A 27309-nucleotide genomic window follows, 5' to 3' on the forward strand; every position below is an offset into this window, starting at 1 on the left:
ATTTTAAGTGGGAGCCGTCTGGAGTATTTTGTGCGGAGACAATACCCAGAATCATTTTGATTTATGTTAATGCTGTTGCTGGTAACAAATATATATCCTGATGAGTAAAACAGCCTACTTAAAATATAAAACAACTGATGCATTGTGTTTTGGTGGCCCACCTTGCAGCAGTAAGTGATCGTAACCTTGGATAGTATATTGTTGTATTGTGCATTGAACTGTAAAGTGAAGCGGTTTCTTTTTTTGTCAGGGCTTTGTCACTAAGGCATATATGAGTTGAAAATAGCTGGAGGCCCAACACACCTAGCTGGGGGAGAACACGACTGTTGCAGCTTTTAATCAATTTGACTGGTGTCCTAGCAGGAATAAACTGAATATGATTACCCATAAACTTAACTGAACCCAATGCTCACATGCATTAATATTAATTTAGCAGAGAGCGATAGTGGTATGGCGATAACGATGGGGTTACCATTAGTTGTAAATGCTCATGAATATAAATTTCAGATAAAGCTCTCTGAGACCAGAAAATGAGGATCGGCTGGGGATGAAAAACATATCGACGCGGGTGTAAAAGTGGTATTAAAAGTATGCAGTGCAAATGTTACTTTTGCAGATTTAACCCTGATTTAAGCTTTTTGCATATAGATCAGACTGAATGCATTGGATTATTTTATTCGGATCATGAGTCAGAATCTACCATACCCTGATGGTTTTTATATCATGGCAACACATGTAACATTTTGTCCACATTTCCTTCCTTCACCACTCGTCTAAAGGTTGCTCTTTAAGTCACAGACTTACTCTCACCTCTGTCTTTCGTTCTGCTGCTAGGTCTCAACCAGTTCCTGTCAAAAACAGGTCACGTCTCACCAGGGAGAGAGAGAGAAAAAAGAAATAAATCAGTTTGACTGGAAAAAATAAAATCCAAGCAAAAACCGTGACTTTTAGCTTGTGTATTGTTTTATGGTGTGCATATTAGTCTCAAAATGTTTTGCCAATATTGCCCTGTGTCAGTGATTATTGCTCGATATAATATGTATCTATATTTATATAGATGAGGTAAAATTTCATTTATTCAAAATTAATACATTTTTGATATTAAAGAAATGGATGAAACTTGACCTAAACTTGTTTAAAACTGATTTTAATCACTGAATAAATTACTGTTAAGATAAGTGGAAAAATAATTTTTGCACCAGAGTGCGAGAAGAAGATTGAGTAACATTTTAATGTTGTTTTGTTAGGCAAGGATCATCAATTATATTTGTCCCAAGTGTAGAATCTATTGTGTAAAAAAATAATTACTTTCTCATAAAATGTATGTACATTTTTATGTCTAGATTAAACATCATGGACACTCTTAATGATAGCAAAATACTTAAAGGAAAAAAAAAATCTCAGACCTTCCCCAAAGGATGGTTAAAACTCAATATGAAACCCACACTTCACTTCATATGTCAGGAAGCAAGCAATACAGCAGGTGGCAATCTAAAATGAGTTTGAGTGATACCTCTTGCATCTAATAGACAAGTTTAGTGATTCAACGACATCATCTGGTGGCGCCTCCTGCCTTGGCATGTACCCTAAAATAAAGTCTTGGGAATACCCAGCCTGGGAGGTTGGGAGTGTCCTGGGTCTTAGATTGGATCATGTTGGAAAATGATCTGATTCTGTAGAACTGAATGAATTACTATTACCGTACTATTTGACTTATTTCTCACTCCAGAGATGGCTGCCAAATATTGAAAAAAAAATCACAAAAAATCTGACTTAAATTAATATTTTGACTACTATTGTTTAGACAGTATTATGTATTTTACAATGTTATACAATAATGTTTAAGACCTGGTTCTATATATACATTTTTCTAGCAAAAAAAAAAGGTCTGCAAGCATGAACACTAATCTGTTATATGAATGGTTAATGATTAATCAAATTAACTAGTTGCATGTAATGCGCTTTGAAGCTTGCAGTTTGTGCCGTGTATATAAATTGTCTAGGATTTGACTTTGAAGGTCTTGTCCAGCACACAAAGCTAATATGAAGTAGATGAGCAGTTCTCCAGATATGCAGAGGACATGCAAACAGAGTCCTTCCTTTAAAGTTAAAGTAGATTAGCTAACATGCTTTGGGTTTGATTAAGTGTCAGGTCAGACCTCTATCAGAGAGCCTGGTCACAACCCCATCTATCCCTGTGACAGGAAACGTCTCACTACTACAGGTTGACTTAGAGGGACAAGGGGAAGCAGTTATCTGAGCAGACAATCAGATTTATTGTCTATATTAAGAGAAGTGGTCTCTGAGTTAAACTGTGGATGATCGGGATAAATAAGGGCCCTTTTTAGGGGGTGAACCTGATGTAAGAGAATGTGCACGGTCAATTAACCCCATAAAGCAGCTTATCTCACTTTAATCACCGTGCACTGTCCCGCTTTAACTCCTGGGATAAGTCTGGACTGGATTTAATGTTTGTGTCTCAAATTTTTATGCCTAAGTGCAAATCACTCTGCTCTGAAAATGTATTTCTTTCTTTCTCTTTCTTTCTTTCTCTCTTTCTTTCCGGTCATTGGTCCTTGATGTTTTAACTGTACAAATTGTGCTACTGAAATAAAGAAATCAATAATACATTCATTTCCTCCATTTCTTCCAAGATCCTGGTGAGGGACGTCCGATGCTTCTCATCGGTGGTTCAGATCGTATTGTCATCACTCATCTTAATGGAACAGGCCTGCAGCCCCTGAGGTCTCTTAGTGTAAATGGAACACTGGCATTGGATTTCAGGCACAACCAGGAGAGTGTATGCTGGATCCTGTCGACAGAGTCCTCTGGGCAACTCCGCTGTGCTGAAACGAGGAATCTGCGTGGATTCACACGGGAGCATGCAATAGGAACACAGCACAGTTTGCAACGTATGTTTTCAGCTGTTCATACCCTGTCTTAAATATACAATCCGTTCCCTTCCTTGATTTGGCAATGTATTGGAGAGATTATCTGCCCTAACGTCTGACCAGTAATCTCAGATGTGATACACATCACAGAGAGCTGCCACACACAGTGTGTGTGTGGCAACTTTCATGTTTTGTATCTTACACTCTTACCTGTGAGCTTTCACCTTGGCGTTCTTTCATCATTACCTGTGACCCTGGGGGCAGATTCGCACTCCCCACCTTTCCCTAACAGGTGCCCTTTAAACCTGCACGAGCTTTTGTTGTTTCAGAATGCCTCCTCCTGTCCTCTTTTTACTTTTAATCTATTACATCTATCACATTTGACAAACAAGTGTGATGATTTAATTTGGTCATTTGTCTTTTTTTTTTTGAAGGTTTAGAATCAAAGCCTGAACTGGTAATTTATTTTAACACTTGACTTACAGCTACGAGGTTATATTGTGCTTTACAAAAACAAATAGCCAAAGTACCAGTCAAATACAATACGGTTGGGTCATCGCAGACTGTTTCATTGATTTGATCATTTTTCCTTCATGTGTCTCTTAATCGTGAAAATGTTCTTTCTCCAACTGTTTTTCCTCTCGTTGCCGTTGCAGATGTCGAGAGCATGGCCATCGACTGGCTGACAGGAAATTTCTATTTTGTTGACCGTGTCGCAGACAAGATATTTGTTTGCGGCCACAGCGGGGACACGTGCGTTACCATCCTACAACTAGACCTGCTTAATCCTAAAGGAATAGCTCTGGATCCTCTCATGGGGTGAGTGTTCTGCAGCATATATAATACACCATTTCTGAAAGCGCTGCAAGGCTCATTTATCATCTTGCATGCTTTTGTTAAAGAAAAAAAAATCACAGAAGAGGGGGTAAAAAAAAGCTTTATGCATAACAATTGACTTGTCTGGTAGAAGGTGAAGGAGTTACAATGATGGAATTTAAATGATTCACTGTTCTTCAGCTCCTTCCCTCTATGAGCTGTGTAATTTTGTGGACAACTTCTGCAGTCAAGACATTCATTTGTATTCACTGACTTCACCCCCCCCCCCCCATCCCTCAGTAGAGAAAGCCCCAGCAGGACATTTAATTTCAGATTTTTATTCTCTGTTGAGACCGGAGGAAAAAAAGCAGTGGAGTCAAATTTAGCCTGAAACTGAAACACTTACAGCATTTGGCTGACAATCACACAAATCATGTGTTGAAAACCTCTTTTATCTAGTTCCCTGTGTCCAATGCTTTTAGTGCTGTCGCTTGAATAATCTTGTTGACGGCCACAGTAAAACTGGAGGCAGAGTGCTGCTGTGAACCAGATGTGATACGGCCCATAATGATTAAGCAACAAAAATCCAAACTTTGACTCTCAACGAGTAAACATTTTGATCATTGAAGCTGAACTCTATCGCCTCTTTGGAGATACTAACGTATAAACTGCACTGAACAACTTGGGCAACCACTTTAAGCCATTGGGTCTAATCGATATAATTAGCTGCCGGTTTCCTGATGACATGGGCATTTTTGATTGCTTTGGCAGCATCTCTTTGTTCTCATTAAATGCTTTCGGCCATTGGAAAAGCAATGCACCTTAGGGTAATTGCCAGTTTACTTATTTCTCTCAGCTCCGTCTGACTCACCTCAGACAGACAGCAGGGCTACCTTTTCGTAATTGCACATGACTCACACGCTTAATACTTATCCTGTTGGGGCTAGAGTGAGATGATAATGTGAGTATAGGAGGCTGCCAGTCCACAGGGGCGCTGGGGATGTAGGCTACTAGCTAGATTGACTGTAGATGGCAGAAGTTCTCCACGGCTATCTCCTGCTTCTAATTGGTAAGACATGGGTGGAGCTTTTTTTTTTTTTCCTGGAGAAGCTATCCGGGTCTGTAAGCCTCCAGAGCAATAGAGTGAAAACAACCGGAATCAGGGAGGTGCTAGATAGCAGAGTGAAGAAAAGTGTTTACAGAATATGCTCTGTTTTGTCACGCCATTCATAGTCATTTGATTCTCTTTCAGTCATGCGTCCCTTCCTGCTGTTAGATAAGACATTTTAACTTCACTAGAATGAAGCCCGTTTAGTGCGCAACCTTTATTTTTAATTGAAATGTGAAGTTTGCTTTACTGTATGTTTTGTTCAGTAGCTACAATTCTCACAAACAATGCAAAATTAAAAGTGAATTTAGATTACCGGTAGTCTGGATAACTGCAAAATGATATAATTTGTTTTGGATATCCATGACACAAGATTAGTGCAAATTTATGTTCTGGCTATATCTCAATGGATGGGCCAATTTTCCAATAAGTCTATGTGATTCAAGATTCCGTGTAAGCATTATTCCACTGATTCAACCCTGTTACTAGGGAATTAAGTTTAAGTACTATTAATATTCATAGTTTGGGGGCGAAATATAAAATCCTGCCTGGATTATTTTCTGTAGTATAATTTTGTCAAGTGAAGAAAATGCCATTGCATGGAGCAGAATGTCTTTGGTTTTGAATTGGTGATGAACTCCATTTAAAGGAGTGCCACTCATTACCGTAGAGATGATGAGTTTATCTTAAATATTTCATTGCTCAAATGGTTGCATGTCAGTGCCATGGTGGTATTAGAGGAAACAGTTTTCATGTCAACCCATCGAATAGTAGTTGAGATATTTCAATCCAAATCGCTATATTTGACTGGTCTTAAGCAGTTTATTTTATCAGGGGTTGTATATTCCAACATAGATCTCGTTGCAGCTGCAGAAAGAAGAAGCACAGCATCAAACCATCCTAAATCCCAGGAAGCTATCATTTGTATGCCACGTGGAGGTGCACCTGTTTGGGGAGCCGGGTTCAATGCTGACACTGATAATTTTTCTGCACAGCCAGTCTGCGGTTCAGAGGGCAGCCCATCGCTCCCCTGGCTTGACTTGTGCAGATTAGTCGGCTTCCCGCCGCTCTCTGGCTGCTGCTTGTTACCGGTGGAGGCTGTTGGAGCTCTGTCCTCACCGAGCCGCAGCAAGACAGCATGGCAAACCTTACATATTAATTACCGTAGCTGCAGACTAGAGCAGTTTTGATACTTTAAAATACATTTCAGGGGATCTTTACTTTTATTTTAAAGGGCATTTCAGTTATTTGTGTGATTTAATTTAGTCCCTATTGCAAGAAATGCATTAGACTACGTGCAACACCTGCTTTCTCAGTATCAGTCTCATATTATATTGGTTCCCTGTGTCTTCTGGAATTGATTTACAAGCCCTCCTCTTGGTTTTTGAGGTACTAAATGGTTTGGCTCCATTGTGCATCACACATTGTCTATCATTGTATGTCTTCACACACACCCTGAGGTCCTCTACAGCCGGCCTTCTAAATGTCCCCAAAATTGCCACAAAATAAAATGCTGCTTTTATTGGATTTGCCTTCAGGTTATGGAGTCTTTATGTATAAGAGAGACAGCCTCAGTCTGAGGCATTAAACACATTCTGATGCAGTTGAGGTTTTCATATAGCAAAATCCACACCTCTCCTATATGTTCTTTCCGTTTATTTATGTTTGACTATTTTTAGTAGGTGTATTCTTTGCTCCACTTCTCTATGTCCAGTGTATCAACATATTTACTTGGAGATGACAACCTTAGGGTTATTTCTTTATTTTTTTTTTACCCACAAGCGCAACAAGTACTCCAATCTAAGAACTCATTCAAAACAGATTTATGTGTCATTGCTTCCAGAAATGATCCACAGTAGAATTATGTTGCACTGATGCCCACTTGGTTAAGTCGCCATTCTTATTGTCACAGGATGAGGCGAGCATCTGCACCCAGGAGATGGCAGGCAACCAATAGAAGAGCCTTTCATGGAGAAAACAACCATAAACACAGACACAAAGCAGATGATTTGACAAAGACTGAACTCAAAATTGACCTAGCATTTGAACTAAACTGACAAAGGGATTTAAATTAATTAACTGAAGATGCAGCTGTGATCACGGCAGTCACTCCCTTGGTCATTTTCTTATGACGGTGAAGAATTATGAAAAATGTTGCAACAGTTAAAGTCTAGTTAAGTCCTCCAATAACACTCTGAGGTTGAATTTAGTATTTAAGTTCTTCAATGTGCCCCATTAAGGGTTAAAAACAAGAATGCATTGCTGTTGGAAAAATATTTCAAGTGAATAACGACCTAATCTGAAGTAAAAGTACTGCATGTCTGTGCCTATCATGCTTGTGATTTACTCATTGTATGTACAACATAATAGTTTTAAGGAATGAGATGTCCCTGCAGCTAATCATTTAACACCCCCCCCCCCTGCAGAATGCTCTTCTTCACTGACTACGGGAACATGGCCAAGGTGGAGCGCTGCAACATGGACGGCACCAACCGGACACGATTGGTGGATTATAAAATCGAGCAGCCCACTGCTGTGGCGTTGGATGTGGTCAAGAAGCTGGTGTACTGGGCAGATGCCTACCTGGATTATATCGATGTAGTGGATTATCATGGCAGGAACAGGCGCAGCATTATCCATGGTAACCAAGTGAGTGTCACATTTCACTTTAAGATGTGAATTTGCAAGAAAGTTTTTTTTTTGCTTCATTTTCCCCATTTAGAGAAATGGAGCTCTATCACTGCAAAACAGGTGGTATATTCAATTCGTGTTGATATAATTTGCTCTCAATTTTCATATAAAAGGTCTGTCTGAATGGGGAAAGGATGACTTATTAAATTAAAGAATTGATGCACATGTGGAGCCGTCTTCCAAATGAGCATATCAATAATCGCTCTTGTGAAGTACACTTCTAAGGCCTTTCATCACAGCTTATGACTATGCAACCCTTTTATAAGACCCCTTTAAGCAACTTGAATTTGATATTCACCATCTATTTGGAAATACATTTGTAAACTTTAATCATCTCATTGTATATGCAGGTGTTCCTTGCCTAGTCCTCCATCAGTGTGTGGTTCAATAGAAGATTTTCACTTCTTTGCGTCGATATCAACTTTCCACATACTTTCTATATGCATGGTTTGTTTGGTCAGAAGTGACAACTGTTGTAGTAACTCCATTATTTTGCTTTTTTTGCTCATTTCCTCAAATGCCTCATTGTTTTTTTTTCATAACAGATACATTATCTTGAGTATCCTCCATATTTATTGACTATGCATGTTCAGGATCAATCTGATTGTTCTTGGCTGTGGCTTGAACTCCTCAAAAATAACCATGATTGTGCTGTTGAGCAATGATAAGAAAAAATCTGACATGCTATTTTTGGAATTGGAAGAATTCATTCATTTCTTCCAAATGAAACATTTCGCTTGATAATTACCATACATTTTCTTTTCTGTCTTTTTTCCCTTTTATGACGTCAGCCCCGGTCTGATTGATTTTAACATTGAATTCAATCTCAATAGTATGACATGCTGTAGGTGGAATTACAAAACATCCTTTAAAATCGCATGTATAGTTTGACATTGCTTTGAAAGTTCACATAGAAAACGAGTGCCAAGGCCAAATTCCATAGAGACAAGGTGGTTCAGTGGTTCGGTTTGCTTATGTATTTATTTATTTTTCCAGCTCATGTTTCTTGCTGCTCCTGGTGTTAAAGTGTGACCCATTCAGTTTAGGTGCAGTTTCTGTGAAGAAAGCTCATTCAGCCGTGTCACTTTTTTTTGTCAGTTTGCTAAATGTTGTATGGCGGCTGAGGGCAGTGGCCCACCGATGTCCAGCTTGTGACTCCTTGTGGGTGTCATCTCCTCTTTCTTGCTGTATGATTAAATATAAAAAACAAATCCTTCCAATGCTTATTTTTACGTTTGTTTTCTTCATGTACCTCTTGTGGGTTTACTTATTTTTGGCTTTATGCATGATGTACAAAAGAAAACACCGTAGATCTTTTTTTTTTCTTCTCTCTCTCTCAGGTTTCGTACATTTATGCATTAGCTGTGTTTGAAGACTACCTCTATGCTACACACCCCGACCCTTCCGGTGGGAGTTCTTCTGTGGAGCTGCTGCAGATCCACCGGTTCAACATCACAGCAGAGAGCAGGACACTAGTCAGCCTAGGGAATACTAGAAGACTCCGTGTTTATCACAAACTCACTCAGCCAAAAGGTAAAGGGCATTTCCCGCGGTGTATTCGTTAACATGTGCAAGCATGTGTCAGAATCATCCCCATCTTGAGAGTCACGAGGTGGAGTTTGTGTTAGTACAGAAATAGGATGCTTCATTGCTTCGTAATGATTTCTGTCATCTCTGATTTCATCCACAGTCAGGACTCATGCATGTGAAACACTTTCTTCTGGAAAGCCGGGTGGATGTGCCCATATTTGCCTTCTGAGTGGCAGCTACAAGTCCAGAAGCTGCCGCTGTCGTACTGGATACAGCCTGGGCTCTGACGGACAGTCCTGTAAAAGTCAGTCCATATTTCTTCACTTGGCTGTAAATTTGTGCCCCGTTGTTTAAATTGCGCTTTTCATTCTGTCCATCATCATTGGCCTCGTGCCTCTTGCATCACCTGTTAAGTATCCAGGCTTCAAAAGGACATTTTGTATGAGTGCTCATTTTGATATCGGCATGCCCCTGATAAGGTTGTGTGTCACACTACACTGTAGCCTCACATGCCTGAGCCATGGAGTGACAGTGATGAAGATGTGTGCTCGTCGACACAGACCCATTTGAAAGTAATCATCATCGACCCGTCACAAACCTGATTGATTATTACCATAATGAGATTTTAAGTTTGTCTGCATTTCTTGGTTCATCTGATCAATTGCTGTGCATTGTGTAGCTGACAATAAAAGCAGAACATAGAATTGATGACACAATCAGAGAGCCCACCACTTTTCGATCGGGGTAACGAAGCATTGGGCGGCTTGGCAGGACACATTTGATTTATCCCCCCCCTCCCCCCGTAGATGTTCTGATGACACCAGCTATCTCTCTCTCAGTTGTGCTTTTCCCCTCCCAAAACACAATGCCATTTGGAGCTAAATAGTAGGGCTCCTTCATACAGTAGTCACTGGTGGGGTTTGATATCTGGGTCTCTGGCAATGCTTAATTGTCTCCTGGGTAGTGGGTCTCTCCCTCACAAAATGATAAATTGAAGTGAGGCTTGTGTGGTCCTCACCCCCAAGCATCCCAGTCTCTAGGGTAGGGGCTGAGAGCAAGGAGAGGTCTGCTTCTCTCACTGGAAGCTCTCCTTCATATCTCTGCTTGGATCCTGAGAGGATCCCAAAGGGTTCGAGAACATGCATCCCCCTGAGCGGCAGGTGGGCCGCCAAGGAGTTGCCTCAGCTTCCTAGGCCTTGTGTTCGCCTATCTATCTAGACACCATGTTATTTTAGACTAAAGAAACAGTGTTCACAGCCAAGGTAAGTATCGCCATTGTCTATTTCGCCAAGCATTTTCTTTTTTCCTTTTTTTTTGGCTTTGTATTTTATTTTATTTTTTTTTATTTAGCAACTTGATTGAAGGGGGAAAGTGTAGTCATTGGCACTGATTACTGGCTCCATTAAGGTGAATGGGTGGCCCTGGCTTTGAGTAACATACAACGCACTTTGTGGTTGGTAAGAGTCAGTGTTGATAAATTAGACCAATTAATTAACAATAGCACTACAATAGGTCCTGTCTTGTCTTGTAGAGCCCAAAAACGATCTCTTCCTGTTCTACGGTAAGGGCCGTCCAGGGGTCATCCAAGGCCTAGATATGAATATCAAATCCAGCGATGAACACATGGAGCCGATAGAGGATCTGGTGAACCCTCGAGCCATCGACTACTATGCAGAACTGGGAGACATCTACTTTGCTGATACGACCAGCTTCCTCATTGGGCGACAAAAAATAGATGGAACCAACCGAGAGACCATACTTAAAGATGGTGGGTCTGAGTGCATGTTTGTATTGTTACAATACTGTAATTAAAAATCAGTCACAACAGTGTGTTGGGGTTTTCTTTGCTCTTTCATTCTATGTATGGTGATTCTGTTGTAGAACTGGACAATGTAGAAGGAATCTCAGTGGACTGGATTGGGAATAATTTGTATTGGACCAATGACGGATACAGGAAGACAATCAGTGTTGCCAGACTGGAGAGAGCCTCACAGACTCGGAAGACTCTGCTGGAAGGGAATATGTCACACCCCCGGGCCATTGCGGTTGACCCCCTTAACAGGTGAGGAAAATGAAGAATAGATAATAGTAATAGTTAATTGTACTGCATGAACAATGGACTAAAAAACAACAATAACCTATGAGTAGCTATTTGAAGCACAGGTACAAGAGGTGAGTGTATACAAAATTGTACGGCTATGTGGTCAAAGTAAGCCAAAATATCTTTTTCTTTTTCTTTTTACTGCTTAGGATTTCAATGTCATCCTTCACATTCAAACTGTTATCGTGCCACTCACACCTCTACATGGGTGCGAGTTCCCAAAGTGAAAACACTGGCTGCTGCTCTATATAATCACACAATAAGCTCAACAGTTTGTTGTTCAGGAGACCAAACACTGTCTGATCGTCCATGCGGTTACATCCCTGTGAAATTTAAATCATTCATGAAAGTACACACACAAGCTGCATTTCTATATTTTGTCCAACCTCTTGGCTTGAGGCTACGCATGTGATCTCACATTAGGCGAAAACACAAAATGAGTCTAAATAATTTACATATTTATTTTTAAATATTGCACTGAATAAAGAGAAATGTTTGGAACATAAGGGAGCATACATTCTAATATTTTAATAGGATGACTACTACCTGTGACAACATTCATTTTACATTCATTCCCACAATTTAAGAAATGATGGCTGAATATTTTCCTCAGTATGTCTGTCTGGATATTCTCCCACCCACTTTACCTCATTATTTACATTGCACTCTTATTAATATTAGCATACTACTGATGAAGAATTTTGCCTGATTACCATTATATTTTTAGAGTTCACTCTGTTATAATCCAGATATAATCATTCCTAACACTATGTACCTTTTAGTCAAAATGCATACATTTGGGGGGGGGGGGGGGGGGGGGGGGGGCGGGGTGTTAGTCTGCATCCCTTCAGAAAATCAGCAATAATATCTTGAGAAGTCGTGTATTACAGTTTTTGATTCTGCACCTGTGTGTGCATTGTGCCCTTTGCATGGCTGTGTAAGGAACCCCATCCATGGAGATGACACTTAGAAGATATGATGCAAAACTTAAATGTATTGAATGTCTTAAGGATCTTAAGGATTAGCACTTTAAGGCTTAAATCTTATTAACACGCACCAAATCCATAGCAGCTGCAGATTATTTTTCAAGCCTGGACAGGGTTGTTCCAAACATTTTGCCAGACACAGCTGTTTTGCTTTTCACAACTTTTAAATAATTGGTTTACGTTATTTTTCCTTGCTGTTATATGTGCCATTTCTAGTTTATTTTTTCTTTACAGATTTATTAATCTGACATGGGATCTGACATCCCTGAGGAGCCATATGCAACCATTATGGCTCCCAGGGATTGAATCTTTCTATATTGCTTATAAACATGTCCTAAATTATAACTACCGGTATGTCTGTTTGCCTCGCCTTCTATTTCCTTCCGTATCTTATCCTTTATTATAGTAACTCATGTTAATGCAACGAAACAAAACAGAGGGAAAAGATTAATGGTGAATGAGACGAACACGGATAGCACAAATTTCTGAGCCGCTAGTTTGGGGCTTCACATGGAGCGGTCAGGTTGAACCTGGTGCTCCTTTAATCTCTGTCTTCATCTCACCTTCAGCCACTTATCAACACTGTGTGTCTGCTGGACCCTATCTCCAAAACACAAATGCATCCAGATTACAATCTCAGACGACAAGGAAATACTCACATCTCAGAAGACATAATCATTAAATTATTATTTATTTTTTGGTGGGGAAATTGCTGAAACAATCAATTGAAATTCAAATATGTGTAATAATCTACGAGTTGCAAAATGGAATTTAAGAAAATAGATAACAAGCATGCATCACATTGAATTCTAATTGATGGGACATGTATGTATTTATGACTCCCTGGTGTGTGTGTGTAGTATGTAGATCATTTGTAAAATAAATATTAAAAAAATGGACGAGGTCGTGCAGATTACTTTAAGACAGAAGGAGTCTTCATTCACCTCCATATCCTATTCTGTTTCATCCTCCCTTAGCCAGCCCTCTATCATTGATGAGAAACAGCAGGCTGCATGGCTCAGTCAGCAACACTCAAACAGAGCAAATCCCCTGGGCATGGTTACTAGAGAGCAGATCACGTCAAATCGTTGACCCAATCACGTTTCAAATACCACAGACCCACTGAGAGTTGCAGTCGCGGCACGCAGAAGATACACTCGAATTGTATTTATTTCTTTATTTTTTTTCCTGCAGGATATGAGATGTCTGGCTTTGCCTTGATGTGCAGTCAAGCAGCATTTTAACTTGATATGCCTGAATAATTTCTTAGGCTACGATGCACTTGTCTTTTGATTGCCAGAAATGTTTGATTATTTGGATTTTCATATGGGAAATCTTGATTCCAGTCTATTTCCATTTCAGTCAGCAAGGATCTTGTCACTGCGTTTAAAATCAGCCTTCTGAACTAGTGGTTATAATGGTTGTTTTTGGCAGCGCAGGTTGTTCTCTGTGTGAATCAAAGCAGCATGTGAAACACAATCATACCTTCCCATGGGTTTTACAAAACAGAGCCCGCAAGACACATTTCACCGTTATATGGAGAAAGACTTTATTGGACAGAAGCTCGCAGGTACATGTTCTGCATTGATTGATAAGAAATCAAAGCATTGGGATGCTGTTGAAGGTGGCAGAAATGAGAACCATGCCGTTTCACTGCAATCAAGTGACGGCGGATGGCGGTGGATGAAGAGCAGACAGCTGAGACGACCTTCCCTGTGTGCTGAGCGTGATTTATTGCTATGCTAGACTTGCAGATGCTACTTCATTGTATTGCTTTATCACTAATTTTGTGCATGTTACAGCTGGATGTACTGGACGGACTGGGAAGAGGATGAGGTCAATGACAGCATCGGCCGCATCGAGAAAGCCTGGATGGACGGATCCAACCGCAGCATTTTTGTGACCTCCAACATGCTGTGGCCCAACGGCCTTACACTGGATCACAGCACCAGTACCATGTACTGGTGCGACGCCTACTATGATCACATTGAGAGGATTAATCTGAATGGGACTGGACGGATGGTAAGTTTTAATATGCTACGCAGTGTGGTAAAATTAATACCAATAACATGTTCTGTTTCCAATAATTCGATTGTTTTAATTGTGTAGCATCAAAATGTATTAGTTATACACTCTAGCAATGTTCGCCAAGCTGCACACCTACTCCTGACTCCCGCATTTTAACTGGTGTATTAAGATAATTAATTATTTGCCAATGCTATTTAATCAATGCCAATATCCCAGCAAGCAATATTATAAGCAGACAGTGGTGCGTGAATACATTTGTGCAAAGAAACTGAATCACATTCATCATGTACAGAGATCAAATAAGATAGAAACCCAAAGCGGATTATTTATATAATATTCTTATTATTATTAATAGTGTTTGTACTGATGGTGTTTCTGCTACTCAACTAATCTTTTCATTACAGTGCATGTTTGCTCCACATTGCAGGTGGTGTACAACGGAAAAGAGCTGAACCATCCATTCGGAATATCTCATTATCGTAATTTCATATTTTGGACCGAGTACATGAACGCTTCGGTCTTCCAGCTGGACTTGTCCACAGGAGATGTCACTCTGTTGCGGAGCGAGAGACCACCACTTTTTGGCTTGCGTGTCTACGATGCTCAGAGTCAGCAAGGTTGGCTGCTTTCCCTTAATCTCCTCATCAAGTGCCACTGAACCGTAACTTCCTCGACAAAGTGGCGGGTGTGCTGAAAATGGAACCTCTCTGCACTGCATGTCGAGGAATTTCAATGTCCCAAATAGAATTCTCGAATAGGTAGCACTTAATACAATATGTACTCCAGAGATATCACATGAGCTCCTATGGTTTAAACCAGTGGATTGATAAACAATGACAGTGACTTAAGAGGCGCCCCCGGGCTCCATTCTACAAAGTTAAATAAGGTACCCAAGCTTGGGAGAGGTTTGCTCAAGTATGTAATAAATGATGATGGATTTGTGCTGTAGGAAAGCTGAAAAGAGCACATTCCTTGCCTCACGGTGGAAAAATGCTCCGGCCTTCGCAGCAGGTGTTCTGTTTTTGGTATCCAATAGTGGAAATATATGTCAACCGCTCCAGGCCAATCGGGAAAAATTGATGCTTGATGCTTTTGTGGTAAATTTAGAGTAATGGGTATTACACTGCAAATGGCATTGCACTTTGCAAGATTTAAAATAGTGAAGCTGGAAACTTGAGATTTATTCTTTTTTTTTTGTATCCTTATTTTTAGACTGAACTGAGTTACTTTAATATTGTCTTCATCTAGGAGCAGATCATACTTTCAGTCGTTATTTCTTCCATTTCTATTTATTTTTGTGCAGCGTGCTTATATTTGTGGTGTGATTTTGTTTCTTAAGATAATGATTTTCACAAGACTTCAAAGCCATTGGAGTGAAAATAGAAAAGTGGCATGCCAAGTGCATGGCATAGATGAATAGTTGACTTCATGCACAGCTTTGTTCATGCCACGTAGTGATTTTTTTACTGGACATTTCTCCATTGTTCATGTCACCGAGTAGATTAATTGGTTTTCCAGTCCTTTGAGTATTACCGATTGGCTCTCACAAAACCAAAGGCTTTATCTCATTGGTTCAGACAGTGTCTTTGGGCTCTGTGTTAAATGAAAGTGACAAAGGTGTCTTAAGCCTTAACGTTGTGTGTGACAGTGTTATTTTTTTTTTTCATAGGGTGAATGTCAGCTTTGTCCAGAAAGACAATTTATTCCATACAGGATAGAAAATATTAAACATCTCTCACCCACGCTGTTCCCAATAATTCAGTTTGACGTTTTGTTATAGATCACCTGACAAGTCGACGCAAGACAACAGATGAGATTCAAATGAATGAGATGATTTAGTTTTGCAACCTCACAAAACAAAACAAGGGAAAAACAACAGAAAATCCATTTTACTTACTGAGAAATTTGGAAAATATGTCTTTAAATGAGAGAGACACCTTCCTTGTGATCTATTTCTCCAGGTGACAACGCGTGCAGTGTGAATTATGGGGGCTGCGATACCCTCTGCCTTGCCATCCCAGGAGGCAGAGTGTGTGCCTGCGCTGACAACCAGGTTCTGGAGAAGAACAATGTCACCTGTGCAGGTAGGAGGACATAATGAATCAGACAGAGGGATAGGCCGGAGATCATCCTTTCACAGTATGCTGTAATCCCAGATTCATCCTATGGGACAAAATTCAAATAATAAACCTTATCTACGTGCCTGAAAATCGGCTAAAACAAATAACTACAGGTGGGAAATTCTCCCAGTAGGTTTCTACAAACATAAGCCAAATCCCAGCAGTTACAAGTAGGGTCATGAAACGCTATTAACATGTTTTAGCACAATCATTGCTATGCTAATAACTTACCCCGAAACAAATACTAAATAGGAAGCCTCTTGTTGATTCTGTCTCATTACTCTTTCTCCCCCAGAATCCTCCAGTGGTGGTTCAGGTGTACACAGATGTAAAAGCGACGAGTTCCAGTGCCACAATCAACGCTGCATCCGGGACATGTGGAAATGTGACGGCGATGATGACTGCCTGGACGGAAGCGATGAGGAGAGCCACAGCTGCTGTGAGGACCCCTAAAATAAGAAGCCGCATGCAAAATGCACAAACACACCTTGTAGCCAGATGCAGCACACGTGGGTGCCCTTATCGTACACGCACAAGCATATGCCAAGTGTTTTAAAGCTAATCCTGCCTTGCTGTCTATGTTACTAAATGTCACGGTAGGTGTGTCTAAGTGCTCCACCTCGCTACCATCATCTCTCCTCCCTCCCAGGTGACTTTGCTCTTTAACAAATCAGCAGATGAACGCCATGCGGAATGCTTGGATCCAGCGTATGTCCCCTCCCTGAAGGCAAAGCCCCATGATCTAATCCGCTCTGCTACAATCATTTGAATTGAAAAATCAATTATTTCCCCTCTTAGGATATCATATAATTTTAATAATTTATCATAGGACTTTATTTAGATGGGCACAGCATATTTATAAGGCAAAAATCAGACTTGAATAGTAATGTTGGGTTTTTTCCGATATTGCTAAATGTGCTCACTCGACATATTGTGACATTTGTTCTCTATACGTTTCACCTGTCCCTGAGGGGTAGTGGGAAGCCGCCGTGCTGCGCTTGGCTCCAACTCCACTTCTGACCCAGTGGTCAAGGGCACTAATAGGGGAATTGACCTATTGTATGGTGTTGATGGCAGGTGATACATTTTAGGATGTGAAAGTGGTTTTTCAAAACAAAAAATAAACCTTATACTGAGAAAGCAAATATATTCAGCCATCTTGACTTAAAGGATGCAATGTTCATTGTAGTCTATATTCCTATCGTTTTGACATCTTCTATGCAAGAGCTCATTGGTTGAGCTTGTTTCACCATCTGAACTCTTTCAGACAATCACTCCTGTCCCGCTGATCAATTCAAATGTAGCAACAATCGCTGCATTCCCAAACGGTGGCTTTGCGATGGGACGAGTGACTGTGGGAACGACGAGGATGAGGCCAACACTACATGTGCAGGTATGTAGTGTAGAACAGTTGTGTTTGTTTCCGGGTTAGAGTGGAACTAGCTGCAGTTCTGCAAAAACTCGTCCATCTGTTCCCATTGTTTGTTTGTTTGTTTTTTGCCCTCTATTTGATTTGTAGTCAATTCATACTTTAGCTCAGAAAAAACATCAATAATTCTATTCGTGATCTTGTAATTTTTTCTAAAACGGTGGTATCAGAATAACATATTGTCCTTTCAGGGTTTATCTAATGGATTTGTTAAAGCATTTTAATCAAGTTTATGTGAGAACTGAAGATCAATCAGCTCTATATTTGATAGAATGCGACACGCAAATAAGCACTGATCAATTTATCTCGGTTTAGATGCTTTAAGCTCTTCTTAAGAGTCTACCTCCGAAAGTCTTTACCATTTTTTTCCCAGTAGTTTCACAAAACAGGTTTCAATGTATGAGAGCATTATCAAAGACTGGCAGCGCCTCCAGGTTGTACATCAGAAACACTCCAATGTCTCTCAGGAGCTTTTATCTTCAGAGAATCAATCAGCGACCATTAGTAAGAGGATGATGAATGTTCACCCATCATCTCATTGACATGCGTATCCCACACCACTTGAGTGCTGTCCACGTGGGCTCGCCATGGCCTTGTAGCATGTAAATGACAGCCTGTCAAGCAACACCACACCTCCCGTGGCCTTCAAACTGTCCGGGCTATCCTCCGTGATGGAGTGAGGCAAAGTCTGCAGTGGACGGACATTGACATCCCGGTGATGTAGTGATCATTAGAGCTGTTTTCCATGTCCTGCACTGACTTATGGATGTGTGATTGGATTAAGTGGCTTCTTTCCTCTTCCTCAGCCCAGCCCTGTCAAGTCGACCAGCTCTCCTGCAGGAATGGACGATGTATACCTCAAGCCTGGAGCTGCGACCGGGAGGATGACTGTGGGGATTTGTCTGATGAAATATCATGCAGTGAGTCACTTGTAGTCATTGACCACTGATTAATTCATTCATTCATTCAGTCTGCATTGATTTGACTGCTTCTGCCAGTTGTGTTGGTCTGTTTGGTTAAGATGTAAATTAGTGCCACTGAGTGTGTAAATCGAATACTAAAAAGGACATTAGGGCAATCTCTATTTTGACTTCCTCTTGGATCCCTCTGTATATGATAATAATCCATGGAGTTAACTGTACTACAAATGCTTTTCCCACCTCCAGCCATTCTGGTAGCTTCAGGTTTCACCTCTAGAGGACAGACAGATGTAGATGTAACATGTGCCGATCTGTACTTAGACTGGATAATTCCTGGCAATTTGATAAATGCATATCTCCATTTATCACTTAATGTGCTCAAAGGTCAAACCTGAAATATTGAATAGCTGACTGTGCTGATAAAAATCACTGACACATGTACTTTTATTCTCTTTTTACATAAATTTGGTGACACGAGATTGGTGATTGGAGAATCACTGACACTGCAATTTTGTATTGTTATTTTCACATATATCATATATCATTTGGTTTAGATTTAACTCCCAAGGTGCATTGGTTGGATTTACATTTATATATTGTCCATACATCTGTATGAATATTTTGGAGAGATGCTCATTGTGATCTGGCTTTAGAGATGCCCTGCATGTTCTTTATATGCCTCCATAAATTTGGTATTTTATTGATTCTGTAAAATTTGCCTCCAGCAAAAAACTGCTGCCCATATTATAAGCAGGTGAAAATGAGGCGAAATTAATGAATGAATCTGAGCTCATTAAACAAAATATTGTTGATGCAATACGAGCTAAACTTCTGAAAACAATGCTCTAAGCTGCTTGGCGTTTTTTCGACATGAATATTTTGGTCTTTCATATGGATTTTTTATTTCCACTGAGAGAGTTTTGGGAGTTGAATGATCAATGCTGTATTCTTTGGACTGAGATCTGGACATGCCCGCACTGATGGCACCAGCTGATCGGGGTGGTGCTGAGCTGACTGCATACTTTTGTACTGGTCTTGAGTCCCCTGTCAGTGGAATTGTACCATCTGTTCTGTTACAAAAAGTTCCAGTGTGTTTTATGGATTAATCTTACAAAACGGTTATGGAAAAAGTACGCTTCCTGCCATGATCTCAGATTTTTGAAGATGTATTTAACCTTTATATGAAAGGGAAAAGAGCATTTACTGCTGTATAATATATTTTCAGCAGCCAGTTTAAAGTGAATGACTTATCACCTTTAACCCTTTATTGCCAAACATATCATGTTTGATACATGTTTGGCAATAATAATTTTAGGATTTTGAGACTTACATCACTTACTTTTTTTTTTTTTTGCCCCCGAAAAAGCTGATATAGAAGCCAACACATACATCTGCATGGCCCATGAAAACAAATCACGATTTTGCAAATGATACATAAATTAGAGCACTTGTATAAAAATGTATGTATTTGTTTTTTGTTTTTTGACAAATTTATAAGAAGGTTCCATTAAGACCTTATTTTCCCAAAATTAGAATGTTCTGACAATTAATTCATGGCGCGGGCTTTAAAGGGTTAAATGATTGGGATAAAGCCTCTGAGATTCAATTTAATTCTCTATTTGTATTAAATCAGCATTTTACAGTGACTTATGCCAAACAGTACGCAGCACTGCATCGCTTCAGCCTCCCTTTGTGTGTCCTAAGCTGCTTCAAAATGCAGTCACAAACAGTCGGGGTGTAAAGCAGTAATTAAAGTTCATGCTCGGCTTCATTCAATCATAATCAAGCTGTGCAGCAAAACATTTTCTCTCTCTTACTGTTGTCTGGGCTTCTGTAGGCATTACTTCTCTGTAGGCACTGTGCAACGTCTGGCAGCTCACTTAGCTTCAGTGGTGCTGCTGTGGGTTTTGGAACACCTGAAGCTCAGTGGTGGCCGCCTCAGAGATTGATGCTAATTTCAATTTTGTTTGTCAGTAGTTTAGTAGTTTGTCACACACTGTCTCATATCAGGCTCTCTGTGTTCACTTGAAACCGCCATTATTTATGGATGGCAGTGTTCCATTTTTTTTTTTTTTTTTGCCATGCTTACTGTTTACTTGAACCTTCCATGATTTATGGATGTTTTATGTTTCATTTTTAATGAATGTTAAATTCCAACCAGACATGTGCTGTCAGTGAGACCTAACAAATTTGCGGGACATACTGTATAGAAGACACTTGATAAAGATATAATATGTCTCCACGACTGCGCCCAAGGTATTCCAGGCAGCAGCAGTAGATGCCGACAAATCAATTCAAATGTCGACTTACGTTTCATACCGCAGTCAATAAAGCTTGAGGCGTCCAGGAAGGATATTGAAAAGCGCTGTATATATACAGTATCTCAGAATCAGAAACAAGAATTGTATCTGATGAGAATAAAAATCTTGATCTTGACAATGTCATCAGTCTGAAAACTCCAGTCAAATCTGCTATTCTTTCAGCACTGCTAGAGGATGCCGATGTTATTATGCATTCCATGTTGGTTTATGAAGTCTCCGTGAATGCAGTGACGGATGTCAGATCAGACAGTGGATGTACAGAAGTGGTCGTTCATTTGTTTTCACCAGCTTGTCATGAAGCTAATCATACCCACAGTGTATATATTGTTTATAGTCCCATATTTTATGTGTATAAAATCTCAGTTGGATATAATAGGACCATATTAACAAAAAAACAAACTGCCTCAGTATGCAGGGAATTTTATTTTGTTAATAGTGAAAATACAAGCAGTCGTCTATGAAAAGCATTAGTATGTCAATACATGCAGAAACTCAAACCAAGCCATTTAGTTCATCACAATATTTACATGAAGCCGTTACTTTTATTCGTTCCCTATCAGTTACCAATCCACCATGATTTGGCTGTTGGTTTTTTGTGCTTCTCATAAGAATGAGATGACTTGTTGTTGTTGTTAAACCAAGCGATTTGAGGCATTGATCAAGAATGGACACTTGACAAGAATTCTAAAGAAATCGTGAAAGTGCACTCCTGTCAAATTCAAAGGACTATTTTCCTATTTAAAGAGATTGGTGAAGTCCAGATTATATCTGTCAATCATGGTCAATGGAGTTGTCAATCTGGTCTAGACTGGAATGGATTAGGAATTGCCATGAAATTCTCAGATATGCACGTCCCAAAGACGACAACTTTATATTCTTAAGAAATGGTAGAACAATTACAAAAAAGACAAGACTGCCTTGATTCAGGTTCTATGATTTCATTCATCATTTTCAATGATAGTGATGTTGTTTAGGAAATAATAATGTGGTTTTAAAACCTGACGAATGTTGAAATGGTCTTTTCTTTACATTATTCATCAGTTACCTTGAAATGAATCATTTATTCAGTCAGGATTTGTTAACCTCAGACTGGTTTTGATTTGATGTGTGTCTGTAAAACAACCTTTTCAGCCTTTCCCACCTGTGAGCCCCTCACCCAGTTCAGCTGCTCCAATGGACGATGCATCAGCTCGCAGTGGCGTTGCGATTCTGGTGAGGACGAGAAGCTTAAAAAGTTCATAATGTTTGCCGAATAAACCATTACGTTATTTCTGCCATTATATATTTTTTTCGTCCATGAGGCCACTCCTTTCATAATTGCATAATTCATCTGTGGTAGATGATGACTGCGGCGATGGCAGTGATGAAGTGGGCTGCATCCGCTCCTGCTCCAAAGGCCAGTTCCAGTGCACCAGCGGTCGCTGCATCCCGGACCACTGGGCTTGTGATGGAGACAACGACTGTGGCGATTACAGTGATGAGAACACGACCTGCAGAGGTGGATCAGCATGTAAGAATAACCTTTGAAGATAAGTGTTAGATTTGCAGAACCCTAGGATGACAGTGCCGTCTGCTCCCACTTTTCTGTGAGCTTAGCTCTCTTCTTTACGTGTTAATAACTTTATTTGCTCTTCTGATCGTTGTTTAAATTTAGACCCTGTAATCACAACAATGAATCATCAATTCAACAATGAATCAGCTTGAGTCCAATAACTTAGTTTTCACACTCGCATGTGACTGATCTTATCTACAGTCTCTGCTTGGGAAAATGTGATCATCAGGAGTTGAATCCTTTAATCTAATTACCACAGAAGCCTCATGCAAGCCCCAGGAACTCACGGCTCGCCTGCTTGTCACTAGAATGCATAGACTATTCATCAAATTGTTTCCTGATGGGAAACGCTTCTCCACTCCCCCGTGTCTGCGTCTGCTTTTACCCCAGGGAATTGAATCAGTCTTAGCTTTGCTTTAGCTGTTGAAGAAAGGCTTCAGGCTTTGACTTTTAAGACTCAAGCAAATGTTTAATTAGATTCACGTCATTATCACTTTGTGTAATGGCATGACATGAATGCATGTGTGCATCTGTTGGAAATACAATCATTTATCACAACAATCCTCAGCAAAACCAGGTTTTTTTTGGTGCTTCTCCAAGCAGTTTTTGGTTTTGAACTTCCTAATGTGATTAAAATGTGTGATTTGTCAAATGTGACTTATTCCATACTGCCATTTAGCTCATGCATTTATTATGATCAGACGCTATGACTGCCATGTCGGACATTATGATTGAGCGGCACCAGCTTCTCCTTGAACCTCTCCTGGATAAAGATGCAGAGCGGCCGAAGTCATTAAACGGAAGCATCTGAGAGGCATGAAATAACCTCCCTCTTTGGAATTAACTGACCTGTTACGGCTGCCAAGTGCGCCGCTTGTAAAGATACATATTTGTAACCAGTAAAAGATGTGCTATAAAATAGTAGTTCAGCAGTGCTGCGCCTTTGCCAATGACCGCGTGCTGCAGATCAGCGGAACAGTCATTTGTGAATGACTTTTGTTCCAGTGCTGCCGACTGTGATCGAGTGCAGCAGAGAGGAATTCCACTGTGTGACAGATGGGACCTGCATCCCAGAGCGCTGGAGATGTGATGGGGACAAGGACTGCGAGGACGGCAGCGATGAGAAAGACTGCGAGGGCACCAAAAGGATGTGCGACCCCAAGGCCAAATTCACCTGCAAAGATACAGGTAGTGATTGCAGCACAGTGCTAAGCACCAAACTGAGATCAGAAGTGGAACACACAATTTCATAATCAAAAAGTGTTTATTTTACTATTACTTAGGCAACTGACACTGAAGGTTTTGTGTGGGCTGCGGTGTAGCATCACATCCTGAGACATGAAAAATAAATTCAGCCTGTATTTGAAATCAGTACATAATTCTTGCATCACTGCATGTGGGTTATATCACCACGGCAGCCAGGGTAAATAATTTCAGCATCAATAAAGAAACAAGACGGAATTAAAAAAGCCAAACCAAACCAGTTGATAATCATATATGGCATTATGGAAATGTACGTGGACAAATACCTTTTCCTCATCCCTTGTGTTTGGGTTACATCAGAAAAAAATAGCCAATCATAAAGTCAACATCTAAATCAAGCACTGGTCTGTGCTGAAAACATAGCCTAAAGCCTTTTCACTCTTTTTGAACACGTCTTTGGAGAGGGGGGAAACGTGTCTCAGTTGTTCCACAACATTTGTGTGCATCAGCTTCAAATGCGGTTGTGAATTGGTTCTCTTGCCTTTCATGAAGGCTTCTTTCTATGGTAGGCTCCAGAGGCTTAATCATGCTCCGCTTTGGAGTAGCGAAGTGAAGTTTGCATGCATTTACTCAACCAATTAGGACAAACCATTTAAATGGCCTGCTTAAATACTTCATGTAGCCACACTCACCACTCTGATGGTAGAAGGTCAGCTTTCTGTCTGTAGTTCCCAGCTGTAAGCTTCTTTGGCAGTGCTATCAAAAATGGAGGCAGTGCTGCTTGCATGGTGAAGGACTGTGAAGGCTTCACGGGTTGCTCTGTTTTCCAGGACCTACCATAGAATATTCAAAATGTTTTTTTGAAAGGGCTTGTCACGGCATTTCTGATGTATTTAAGGGCGCAAAGAACTTACATTTGAGTATTCTTTCACATTTCTCTTATTCCCTTTCCTGTATCGGTTCACCTTCTTTGCTATGCACAGAGACGTTTATTAAACTCATCCCACTGGAGTCGTCCAAATTCTTGCTGTTTCATTTTAGCTGAAACTACGAGAATAAAGGCTGCTTAGTTTGGCTATGCAAATGATTCAGCCCTTGTCAGTGTGCATTATAACAAAGACACTTGAAATTGCCAATTTCTGCACTCCAAGTATTAATTTTTTTTCTTGCATGGCAAATAAGGTTTGATTTTCACATGTGCTGCTGTGCACGTCATATTATTGTTCAATTGAATCCAATTTGATGAGATGTATGGAACTCAAGCAACTCTTAATTCCTGTAAAAAAAAGTAAAAAACAAAAACAAACTTGTCCTGTGTGCTGGAGCATTAATATAATATATATATATAGTCTCAATCTATGATAGGATTATATTGACTGATATAACAGTGTATTCTCATGTCTCTCTACAGGCAAGTGTATCACAAAGAGCTGGGTGTGTGATGGGGACATTGATTGTGAGGACCGCTCTGATGAAGAGTCCTGTGAGTCTGCCGCCTGCAAGCCACCCAAGTACCCCTGTGCCAACGACACCTCTGTCTGTCTCACCCCCGACAAGATCTGCAATGGCAAGGTGGACTGTCCCGACCGCTCCGATGAAGGACCCATCTGTGGTAATGTTTGTCCCTTCACCACAGGCCAGACAAACAGTCGAGTTTCTTTGATTGTCAGTTCATGCGAGGACAGGACGTTTAAGACTAAATAAAAAGTGTTTATATTACAAATTGAACCTTGCAGCACATTTGTTTTCATAAGTCTTTATTTTACAAAAGCTCTACCTTTTTCACTGCACATATTATGATTTTTAATCGACTTCGGACAGAGAATTTACCAGAGACTTAGGGAAAGCATCACTTTTGAAGGGATCTTGCTGCAAGTCTCATTTTAATTCTTCACTCATGTTGGCTAACGGTCCCCGGTGGCCTCCTGCTATATCCTCTCCTTCACGTTCAGCAGCTCAGGCCCCGAAAAGGAAACGGGTATGTGTTTTCGCAGAGTCCAAAGGGACAGAACCTGCGCAAATACTTTGGCTTTCTGATGATGGCAAATGTGGAAGTGTTTGTCCAGCAGCCTTTGGAGGGAAGAACAGGATCAGTCGACTGGCCCCAGTCATCTAATCTCTTAAAGTGAGCGGCGTAAACGGGGGGGTTCATTTTCTAGAGCGCCACTAACCAAGCCTCAGGGGGCCCCTGCAGGACCATCGAGTGTCTGCGTTATCATGACTGCAAAGAGGGCTTCTGCCCCCTCACTGACAATTGCGGGTTCAGAGGGACCTTGGGTGTTTGATCTACGCCACCTCAGGCGGTCAGGATTCACGCCCACCATTATGTATGAATGTGGACCTACAAATAAATTGGGAGACAATACAAACAAGAAATTAACTTACAACCCCCCCCCCCCCCCCCCCCCCCCTTCTTTTCCGGCTAGGAAGAGGATTAATCTCTATGGAAATCGAGACATCAGATCAACATATGATTTTCACTGATGGGAATTTTCATCTCGTGTATGCAAGAAAAACTTGCAAAATGAAGGAGCAGGCAGTTAAAACATTTCTGTCTCATTTTTTGAACAAAACCATGCATATCTGTTTCCTTTTTGTGTGTGTAATGGTAATAGAAAAGAGAGCCTTTCACCTCCAGGTGAAACCAGACAGAACCTGCTGTAGAAAGCCGTTCTCATTATACAACACCTTTCATCATTAAAGTGTCAACAGAATGTATGTGCTTGATTCATGAGTTGAAAGTATGTCAGACTATTCTTAAAACCTTTCAGGCTTTGTGGAACTCTTGGGAATAGGCGGTTTGCTAACGGGTCAGATGCTATCTTACAGAACCACCATGATTCCTCAATTTAAATCTACATCCCTCCTCCGCTGTCTCCGTAGTTTATGTGTTTTCTACCTTTCTTCATCACAGATATGTGTCTCGTAGCCAGAGGGGGCTGCAGCCACCAGTGCACCGTGGCACCTGGGAAAGGAGTTGTGTGTTCTTGCCCCCCTGGGCTTCACCTGGACTCCAGCAATAAGACTTGCGAGGTGGTAGACTACTGCACCGACCACCTGAAGTGCAGCCAGGTGTGTGAGCAGTACAAGACCACAGTGAAGTGCTCTTGTTATCCAGGATGGACGCTCGACCCAGACGGAGACAGCTGCCACAGCGCTGGTAATAAAGGCTGACCTTCCGAATGTTTTATGGAGTGATGCTGTTGGTTGCCATGATGGTGTCTGCGGTATTACATTAATAAAAGGGCATACAAAACTCTGAAATATTTTATTCTGAGTTAGAAACATTGTTTTTGCACTTTAACTATGTCACTGATGCTTTTTAATAAAAAAAGAACTTTCAAGTATTCATTAATAATCCAAAAATCACACATTAGATAAGAATACTTGTAAAGTAAAACTACAAAAGTTAGTTTTCTGTGTCGAGTATGTTAATACTTGATCTCTTTTTTTTTTTTTTTTCTTTTTTTTCGGTTTTTTTCTTTTTTTTTTTATTTTTTTTTATTTTTATTTTTTTTTTTTTTTATTTGTTTAGTATTTAGTATTTATTAATACTTGATCTCAGCGCTTACACAGTGCAGAAATGGACCGAATAATGGTAATAGGTGAGGAT

General features: G+C 40.4%; 1 protein-coding gene across 1 annotated transcript in view; it reads left to right on the forward strand.

Annotated features, from left to right (window-relative positions):
* lrp1bb (low density lipoprotein receptor-related protein 1Bb) overlaps window positions 1-27309 on the forward strand; it is a 205093-nt gene that overhangs the window by 89547 nt on the left and 88237 nt on the right. The window contains exons 6-23 of the mRNA XM_068746405.1: window positions 2655-2912; window positions 3548-3710; window positions 7242-7464; window positions 8847-9039; window positions 9197-9340; window positions 10568-10804; window positions 10918-11098; window positions 13926-14145; window positions 14579-14768; window positions 16113-16235; window positions 16567-16710; window positions 17539-17664; window positions 18507-18620; window positions 22073-22153; window positions 22281-22451; window positions 23499-23681; window positions 25108-25308; window positions 26611-26856. Of these exons, the coding sequence (XP_068602506.1) occupies window positions 2655-2912; window positions 3548-3710; window positions 7242-7464; window positions 8847-9039; window positions 9197-9340; window positions 10568-10804; window positions 10918-11098; window positions 13926-14145; window positions 14579-14768; window positions 16113-16235; window positions 16567-16710; window positions 17539-17664; window positions 18507-18620; window positions 22073-22153; window positions 22281-22451; window positions 23499-23681; window positions 25108-25308; window positions 26611-26856 (3198 nt within the window). The remainder of the gene's footprint in view (window positions 1-2654; window positions 2913-3547; window positions 3711-7241; window positions 7465-8846; window positions 9040-9196; window positions 9341-10567; window positions 10805-10917; window positions 11099-13925; window positions 14146-14578; window positions 14769-16112; window positions 16236-16566; window positions 16711-17538; window positions 17665-18506; window positions 18621-22072; window positions 22154-22280; window positions 22452-23498; window positions 23682-25107; window positions 25309-26610; window positions 26857-27309) is intronic.

Source organism: Brachionichthys hirsutus, chromosome 12, assembly GCF_040956055.1.
Source record: "Brachionichthys hirsutus isolate HB-005 chromosome 12, CSIRO-AGI_Bhir_v1, whole genome shotgun sequence".
Lineage (NCBI taxonomy): Eukaryota > Metazoa > Chordata > Actinopteri > Lophiiformes > Brachionichthyidae > Brachionichthys > Brachionichthys hirsutus.